Source organism: Meriones unguiculatus, chromosome 15, assembly GCF_030254825.1.
Source record: "Meriones unguiculatus strain TT.TT164.6M chromosome 15, Bangor_MerUng_6.1, whole genome shotgun sequence".
Taxonomy (NCBI): Eukaryota; Metazoa; Chordata; class Mammalia; order Rodentia; family Muridae; genus Meriones; species Meriones unguiculatus.
In genome coordinates, this window is record NC_083362.1 from 6640001 (window position 1) to 6649558 (window position 9558).

The 9558-nt window shown below is 49.9% G+C and overlaps 1 protein-coding gene across 2 annotated transcripts in view; it reads right to left on the bottom strand.

The window, feature by feature from the left end:
- The window catches only part of LOC110558178 (speedy protein E4A), a 7834-nt gene extending 977 nt beyond the window's left edge, over nt 1–6857 (bottom strand). Inside the window, exons 1-4 of one of the 2 annotated variants that reach the window (XM_021652955.2) lie at nt 5837–6125; nt 5214–5429; nt 2228–2286; nt 1633–1718 (exon numbers count right to left, since the gene is read on the bottom strand). In XM_021652955.2, the coding sequence (XP_021508630.1) occupies nt 1633–1718; nt 2228–2286; nt 5214–5429; nt 5837–6050 (575 nt within the window). In that variant the 5' untranslated portion in view covers nt 6051–6125. Of the gene's footprint in view, nt 1–1632; nt 1719–2227; nt 2287–5213; nt 5430–5836; nt 6126–6754 lie in introns of those variants that run through there. The other variant, XM_060367852.1, reaches the window with a different exon arrangement.
- Nucleotides 6858–9558: the final 2701 nt, after the last annotated feature.

A 9558-nucleotide genomic window follows, 5' to 3' on the forward strand; every position in this document is an offset into this window, starting at 1 on the left:
GAGTTGCCACAATCATGCTGTCCCTTCACAGCAATAAAACCCTCACAAAGATACCTCTCATTCTCTCCTTAACGCTCAACTAACATTTCTGAGATGCCTCTTAGAGTCACCGAATATTTTGTTACCCTAAGGATGTGCTTTCTGGGGTGCATTGAACGAATCACTGAATGAACGAACACAAGAGTGAAAGTGATAGTTGAGGCAGGTGGGGTGCCGACTCCTTCACTGGCTGAGTACTGGGACAGAAACACCCCCAAGGAAAGCACAACTGAGGTTTCCCAAGAATTCCTGCCTATATGACAAGATCCTGCCTTCAACAAGTGTCCACTGTCACGGGACTGCTGGAAAGGGGAAGAGACCAGAGAGCCGCCTGCCTCTATCTGCCTCTGCCTCCGTGAGTGCTGGGATTAAAAGTTCTTTTTTATTTTTAATTAGGTGTATGTGCATACGAGGACGTGTGCACTTGAGTGCAGGTGCCCACCATGGGGGCTGGCCCCTGCAGTGTTGGGGGCTGGACCCCTGCAGTGTTGTGAGTGGCCCGATATGGATGTTGTGATCTGGACTCCAGTCCTTTGCAAGGCTCTTAGCCCCTGAGACATCTCTTCCATCCCCAGACATCCCAGCTCTGCTGGAGACAAAAGCTGGCAGGTCAGACGGGGCAGACGTAAGCTTTTGTCCTTTTCAGATTGATCTGAGGTGCCCTGCTTGCTGCTAAGATGTCCTTAACATTCTTGGCTCAAGCGAGCTTCCTGTCTCAGCTTCCTGAGAGTTTCGGCTATCGGGATGCTCCACCTTGGCCTGCTAGATTTCAGAGAAGGAACTAATTTTAAGAAGAGCTACTTGAGCCGGGCACAAGTGTGTGACACACCTAGACAGGGTTGAAATAGAAGGCGTGAGCCCTGGAAGGAGCCAAGAAGGGAGAGAGGATCAGGTGGTGGCTGAGTTTGGTTGGAGAGGACCTAGAGAGATGGCTGAGTTCACACTGGGAGTTCCAGCTTTAACCGTCAACTTGTCACAACCTCAGACTGCCAAAGAAGCAGGACTGGAGGGAGACAGTCAAGGAGGGGACACAGCCGCACCTTAGTGCTCAGGGACAGGACTGAGTCTCTACAAAGGACTCAGTTTCCTGGTTTTGTTCTGTACATCCTTGAGTGTGTGAGTCTGGTGTAGTGTGTGTGTGTGTGTGTGTGTGTGTGTGTGTGTGTGTGTGTGCGCGCGCAATTGAGCAAGTAAACGTAGCCAGAAGTCAACCTGCAGTTTTTCGAGAAGCAGTTCACCTCAACTCATGAGACCAGGACCTCAGGCTCACCAGCTAGGCTATGAGGGCTGCTCTGAACCCCAAATGTTCTGTCTTTACTTAACCCCTGAGCGATGGAATTGCAAGCACCTGCACTGCCTTCTTCATGTGGGTGAGAAAAACCTGAAACCTGAGTCTTCACGCTTGTATGGCCACACTTGTAACCTGAGCCACCTCCCCAGCCCTTGTTAACTTTCTAGCTGGTGTTAGCTAGTTTTCTTTAATTAAAACAAAACAGTTTAAGGACATTTATGCTACAAGGATAGGCCAGAGTCCCGCTTTGGTGACCTCCTTAGCCAGGGAGGGGGGCGGGGAGGAGGAGGGGAAATACTTACAGAGCCAGGAAGAAGTGGATGGGCCTGTACTGCCAGGAGAAGAGCCCAGCACGGCTGAAATAGGCTATGACCATAGACAAGAGGTACTGAGAGGAGACAAGAAGGGGGAAGTCACACCCTGAGAGGAGGACTGAGGCACAGAGGAAGGGGAGGCTGAGGTGGTGTGAGGTCCAGAGAGGAGCCCGCAGGTCTGGGTGCCTGCAGGGTGGAAGGGTGCTTGTGGCTAAGTGGGAGGAGGCCCTGATGCTCCAGCATGGCTGGCTCTGGGTCAGTTCTGAGGGAGGGTTTAGGACAACAGGGACAAGGAGGTCTTCACCCAGCTGGAGCAAAGGGTCCCAGAGAGCTGTGGGAAGAAGCCATTCCCAGGATAAGAATGTGGCCTTGGGCTCAGATCCCAAGGACCCCAATGTAGTGGGGGCATCCTGTCCGCTCTGTAAGGCGCTGCTAGGCCCTGAGGAGAGACACTGGAGGACATCAAGGGCCAGGACTGTGTGGCTTCGGGTGGAGCCACTGAGAGACAGAAGCCTGTGGGTTGGGTGAGGTCCCTCCCCAGGCAGGACAGGAGCAGGAGCCCAGCTCAGGGCAGGACTCTCACCTTGTCAGACACCCGCAGCATCTTGTCCCAGGCCAGGAATTTTTTCACCACAGGATCCTCTGTGAACGAAGCGCATGGGTCATAGCGTGAACAGGAACAGCTTGGGAGAGCAAGCCAGGAGGACTGGCCTCCTGGGGGGGGGGCTCAGGTCAGGACTGGCATTGTTGGTATCCGCGCTTTATGCTGTGTATACTGTGAGCCAAATACTGCGTGTGTCCGTGTCTGTGTGTGTGTGCATGGAAAATTCTCATTCTACCATTTATGTTCCTTTGGTACCCTTGGTTAATGCCAGGAACGGTGGTGCTGCTGTGGCGGTGTGTTGTTTAAGGGGAGGACTGTGAAAGGATTTTGGAACTGTGGGCAGGAGAGGCCATGAAGAGGCTCCTCTGTGGGAGCCTCATATGATAGGAATGACGAGAGAAGTGCCGACACTTAGAAGTGTGGCCCCGGGAGCTCCAGCCTCTTTCATGTGATTTTTTTTTTTTTTTAAGAATCTGTGGTTATTGGTTATCTAGGACTGAAGAATTGGGGTCAATTAATAAAAGATTGTCACTATGAGTTTGAGGCCAGGCTGGTCTGCAAATCGAGTCCAGGACGGCCAAGGCTACACAGGGAAACCCTTTCTCAAAAAAACCACAAAACAAAACAAAACGATCAACGTTGCCGCTCTGTTATCTTCTGGGACGTGTGTCCCAGAGTCAGTGCACAGAAACTGGCAAAGAAAGGCTCTATCCCGACCTGACCTGGTGGCAGGCCACAGTGAAGCGAAAGATCTCCCACGTGGTAGAGGGGCTGAGGCCACCGGGAGAACTCGACCCACAGAATCAACCAAGTGGGGCTCATAGGGGTCCCACAGACTTGAGCGACAACCTGGGAGCCTGCTAGGGCCTCTGCATATATGGTATGGCTGTTAGCTTGTTTTCTGGAATGCTTAACAGTGGGAGTGGGGGTGTCTCTGACTCTTTTGCCTGAACCGTGGACCTTTTTCCTCCTCCTGGGTTTCCTTGCCCAGCCCTGACACGAGGGTATGTGCCTAAGGCTTCTATCCCTAGGAAGCCTACTCTTTCCTGAAGGGAAACAGAGGGGTAGATCTTGGGGAGAGGGGAGGTGGTGAGGCTCTGGAAGAGGGGATGGAGGGTAAACTAAGGTAAAAAAAAATGTATTGTGGGAGAGAAGAAAAAAAAAAGAATTTCCACATTGTACTGGTTTTGATGCCATGAAAGCTGCAGGATTGAAGGGCTTGGGGGGGGGATGCTGGGTCTGGGCACTGTGAAACAGGGTCAGAGTCCTCTGCTGCTCAGAGGAGAGGCCAGGAGTGGCCACTGCAAAGTTGCAGAGCCAGTTTCAGTAGAGACCCCAGGATACTGGAGATGCTAAGGACCGTGTGATGACCCACAAGGACAGTGACAAGTGTGGACCTGAGCCTTCGAGACAAGCTGTGTGTGACCCAGAGGACAGAGCTGAGGAAGGGGACTACCCCGGCCCTTCAGAGCTGTGAGATTACAAGGGAATCCGGATGCAGACACTGAGCTACAGGATTTTATCTACACTGCTGGATTTGGTTATTTCTCAAGGGTTGTTGTTTTTATGCCCTGTTTCTTCCCTTGTGGAGTAAGAAAGCATTTAACTTGCTTTTTTATTTTACAAAAGCCCACAGTTAAGAGACAAGCCATCTACCTTTTAGAATTTTTATAAACCATGAGGCTTTTAAAGTTACACGAGGGCTGGAGAGATAGCTCAGAGGTTAAGAGCACTGGCTGCTCTTCCAGAGGTCCTGAGTTCAATTCCCAGCAACCACATGGTGGCTCACAACCATCTATACTGGGATCTCATGCCCTCTTCTGGCCTGCAGATGTACATGCAGATAGAGCACTCATATACATAATAAGTAAATAAATCTTAAAAATAAAACAAAAATGAAGCTGTTTATGTTATATTAACACCAGATCTTGGGGACAGACGAGAAGGGAAAGATTATGCCTTAAGGTGTTATATGTATGTACCATGATGACAAGAGAAGTCTGAGTTAGCTTCTGCTCTTGAGTTACCTGAGGGAGTCTCAACTGGGAGAGTGCCTCAGTCAGATTGACCTGTGGACATATTTTGGAGAAATTTTGTGGTTGCTGGTTTACATAGGAGGGCCCAGCCCACGGTGGGTGCTACCGCCCCTTAGCAGGTGGGTCTGGACAGCTGAGCAGAAGCGAGCAAATAAACAGCCGTCTTCCTCCAGGTCTCTGCTTCTGTTCCCGTTTGAGCTCCTGCCCAGCTAACCTCAGTGATGGATTGTGACACAGAGTGTAAACCTAAATAAATCATTTTCTCCCCACGTTGCTTTTCGTCGCGTTATTTATCGTGTTATTTGTCATGAAAGGAGACTGGGAGAGCGCCTAGCGTGAGTTGCAGGGGAGTGACGGAGAGGAAGGGACAAGGGCCTGGTCTGGAGACTAGGAGAGCGGGTGCTGAGTGGAGGTTAGCATAGGTGCTGCAGGCACGCCATGCTTATGATGTATTTTATGTGCACATGGCTCTGGGATTGATTCAGGATCCTGACTGTGCTGAACAAGACTGTGCGACTGAGCTACATCCCCATCCCAGGACCAAGATGCTTCAACGCACTGTCACATCCCCTCTCTGCACCAGATGCCCATGTCACAGGCCAGAAGCGCTCATGCTGACAGTCCCATCTGATGTCATGTGAGGGTGGGGACATGGCTGTATTGCCCTTGTGTGGGCGAGACGCTCCAAGATCAGCGAAGTCAGAGCCAAGTTACAGCGGGGGCGTGAACACCAAGGCTTCTCACCTCCGAGTGGCTCTGTGTCCACTCTAGCCTAAGCCCCTGCCCCCTCGGCGTGCCTGAGACTCTCCTGAACATCTGTCCAGGCTGACAGAGCACTGGATTGCGAGGGCAGCTTTTCCACAGGGAAGGGGGTTGGACTACAAGTTCCCTGTCTTGCTGAAGGAAGGAGCTGTGCAGGTGTCTCTTACCCAGCAGCCTGGTGAAGACCTTGTGGTGCTCAGGCCGCACGGTAGACACGCGCCGCCTCTTCAGCTTCATCCTGAGGCCGCACAGGGTCTCCACGGACCACAGCGGCTGAGGTTCAGGGTCCACCAGCTCGGCAAGGTCATCCTCAGAATCCGACAAGTCCCTATTCCTCTTTGGGCTGGTGGATGGAGCCTGGGGGCTGGCCTCCACTCTTGGCTCTAAGTGAAGAAAGCCCACCCCAGTGTGAAGCTCAGCCCTGCCCCCACAGTACCCCAAACACCCAAACTTCTTCCGCTGTTGCCTTTTCCAGAACACTGTGCCATTTCCTCCTTGTGTCCCCTCACTCTGTCCCTGTTCCCTCTCCCCATTCCTCAAGATTCTTCCTCATTAGAAATACATTGTTCACATGAAAGGAAATCTCTTCTTGGGTCCCCTCTTTTCTGTCCTGTCTTTGAGTCTTGGTGCCTAACCCCTTTCCTTGTTCTGCAGGTTTTCAGCCCATGTGACATCTGAGTCTGACCTCCTGTCCTACTACCTCCAATTCTGCTTTCTGGGCCCTCCCTCCTTCCATACCCTTCCTCCTTACCGTCACCCTCTCACATCTCTTCTCACCCAGTCCCCTCACCTGATAGTCCTGAGATCTCCCCATCCACCACCACCCCAGATGAAGGCTTGGTGAAGCCCAGCTGAGGGCTCTGTTCCTCAGAACACAGTGACAGTTGGCCAGCAGTCATGATTCTCCCAACCTGTAGCCCCCCTTCCACAAATCCCAGACTCTCATCTATCCTCTCCTCCTCCTGGACTCTGGCTGAGTCCACGCCTGGCGTCCCTTCCCCCATCTAGGGAGAAGTCAGGAGTGAAGAAAAGCTCCAAGAAGAAGCTGTTGTCTCCCCAGCTGCCTGCCACCATGGAGTGTGTCTCCTCCAATCAGGAGGGGCGGACACCTGTGATGTCATCAGCCTTCCAAGGTGGCAACCAGTTTGAAATAAAACATGTGTAACTGACAGATTGATGTATCTGCTTGTTCTAAGGATTCAGGGTCAACTTCTCTCCTACATTCACCCCATCCACCAAGCTATCCTCCATGTCTGTTCTTTTCACAATGTATGAACTACATGCTCTTTACGGAAATGTCGTAGATTCCCCTTCCCTCTCTGTGCACTCCCATTTGAAATCTCAGTCTCTTCCCCATTATACATTATTTCTTCATTTGATTAAAAATGTTTTTTAATTTAATTAAGTATTATATTTATTTTTGTTTGTTTGTTTGTTTTTGAGACAGGATTTCTCTGTTTATCTCTGTTGTCCTGGGACTTGCTCTGTAGACCCCGGTTGGCCTCAAACTAAAAAAAAAAAAAATCTGCCTGTCTCTGCCTCCTGAGGAAAAAAACTTTAAATTTCTCTATTCCCCTTCCTCACTCTGTAAGTTTTCAATTCCCATGACAGCCACACCCCACCAACCGTCCTCTCCTCCAGTCCCTGCCATCCTCATCCCTTACTCCTCCCCTCTTCCTTCCTGCCACCCACTCACATCTCTTCTCACCCTGGTAACCTGGGATGTCTTCATCCAACACCGGTGAGGACACCGTGGTGCTCAGCTGGGGACACTGTTCCTCAGACTGCGAGGATGGTTCACCGGCAGCCATGGTTCTCTTAGACTCTTTCTTTCCTTCTACAAATCCTAGACCCCTGTCTATCCCACCCTCTTCCCAGACTCCAGCTGAATCTGCTCCCGGTTCTCCGGTAGTCGAGGGAGAAATCAGTTGTGGAGGAGAGCCTGAGAAAGTGTTTGTCCACCTTGCTGCCTAGCTCCACAGAGTTTGGCCCTTCCAATCAGGAGGGGCGGAAGCCTGTGAGGTCATCAGCCTTCCAACCTGGCAACCGTTTGAAAGACAACATGTGTAACTGATGGGTTGATGTGTTCTGAGGATGTATGTGGAAGTTTGTGTAGTGAGAATTTTGAAATTTTGGTTTCTTTAAAAACAACAACACAGCAGTATTATGAGAATATGTTTTTGTTTTAACCCCAGGTGTGGGGATATGAAGCTGATTCACAGCAGCCCCGTATGATTTGCCTCGTGCTCTTGCAGAGGTGTGATTTTACCAGCAGCCTATAGCTTCTGTGAATGTGTGACATTTGAAACTCTGGGAACTTTTCAGAGGACATAAATGCTAGGGCCCTGATAGGCGAGTTGCCGGTTGTTCGCTGGATGCTGGCGGTTAAGGCTTGTTAAGTAGTCACGTGTAAAGAAACAAGCAGAAGAAGTTAAATATCCTGATCAAACTTGCCCCAAGGAACTCGATGCCCCTAATTAGCAGGACGTAGTCTAATGATAACATCACCCCCTTTCACCTCTATCTTTTTTTTTTTTCCTCTTTTCACCTCTGTCCTTTTTTCTCTCCTATCTAGTGTTAGGAGGTTGAAAGGGTGGAAAGGGGGATGAAGAAGAGTGGAAGAAACAAGAACCCATGGTTTGGAAATCTATAGTTAAAGAATGCGGTGTGAATTGCATTTTAAGGAAAGCAAGACCACTATAGACAAACACAACAGGATAGAGGTTGCGAGGGACTTTTTGACGATGTGATAGAGACCTGGGTGCTGGGTGCTGGGTGCTGGGTGCTACCAGACTAAAGGTTCATGTCTGAGGGCACCTTTAAGCCAACTCTCAGCTCTCACCATAGTTGTAGTGTCCATATGAAAGAGAAGACCTCCGAAGGAAGTTGAGCCTGGCCTTCTCGCCCCAGCCTCTCCATGCTTTGCTATGCCTGCCCCGCTGACTTTCCCATTTATCCTGTGGTGAACAATAGTCCTTAACCCTTGAAGAAATCTTCCAATTCTATGACTCCTAAACGCTAGTGAGACCCTTGGGGGCAGAGGATGGCTGCTGAAAGTGGACTTTTGCTCCCTGTGCTCATAATGGAGTCTCAGGGGTCAAATACACTCTTTCAGCCGCTCAAGTTTACGAAGAGGTGAAATCATGTAGAGTAACAATCACTGGATTCAGACCCCTGGCAGAGAGGCCAGTCCTGACACATGGAATGTTTCCATGTCACGGAGGAAAGGGTGATCCTGGGCTGAAGGGTGACATCCCTTGGCAGAAGAGCTGATGTTCAGTGTCTGTACAACTTATATTCATGTTCCTGTGATTAAATATCCCAATAGAAAGCAACTATACGAAGAGAGGGATTTATTTCAGCTGATACATCCTGGGTACCATCCATCACTGTGGAGAAGCCAAGGCAGCGTCTGACAGCTAGTCACATCGCATCTACAGAGAGAAGCAAGCGCACACATACCCACTCATCCACTTGTGCTCAGCTTGATTCCTTTACTCTTAGATGGCTCTGAATCCCCTTCCTAGGGGATGGTATCGCCCACAGTGGGCTGGCTTTTCTCACTTCAGTTACCTTAGTTAAGGTGCTCTCCCACAGACATGCCTACAGGACAACCCACTCATCGAAACTCCCTTCCCAAATGATTCTAGACCGTGTCTAGTTGACAGTCAAAGCTAACAATCCAAGTGTCCAAGAGGGCAGCCCAGCATAGGGCACAGGACATAGGACCAAAAAGGATCCAGGTATGAAGGACACCCAGTCACAATGACTAGACACGGCTTCACACACACACACACACACACACACACATACACATACACATGCAAACACACACACACACACACACACACACACACTGGCCTTATATATTTTATTAATCTTTTTAAAAAAACACCACGGAGGGTCAGCTAGATGCCATGTAAGGCTGACAACTTGGCTTCAATTCCCAGAACCCACACTGGAAGAACTGACTCCCAAAAATTATCCTCTCATCTCCCCCATGTGCCGTGTACACGGTCACGTAAAACAAACAATAATAAAACAATTTGAAAAACCAAAACTGCCATGGAAACAAATATAAACACATCTGAAAGCTGCACCGTCTTAAAGACAGGGAGAAGGAAAATCTCCCTTACTTCAGCAGATTTCCCCCAGCTGGTTTCTGTGTGTTACACACTACTTAAGAAATCTTTCTGCAGTCATCCTTCCTATCCATCTAAAGACTCACTGTCTCAGGCCACGGGCTTCTGTGAACCCCTCCAGCACCTGCTGGTCACCACTACATACTTGGGTGTAAAATGGTGAGTTGTAATTGTCACCTAAAAGCCTGCCTTTGCTTCTCTTTACGTTGTTTAGATAAAATGGCCCAACAAGAGCAGCCTAAGCTTGGGTAACTTAGTGAGACACCTCAAAAAGGAAGAACATGAAAAAGGGTTAGATGTAGCTTAGTGGTCAAGCGTCTAGCATGTTCAAGACTCTGGAGGCCCTGGGCACACAGGAGCCTGGCGTGGC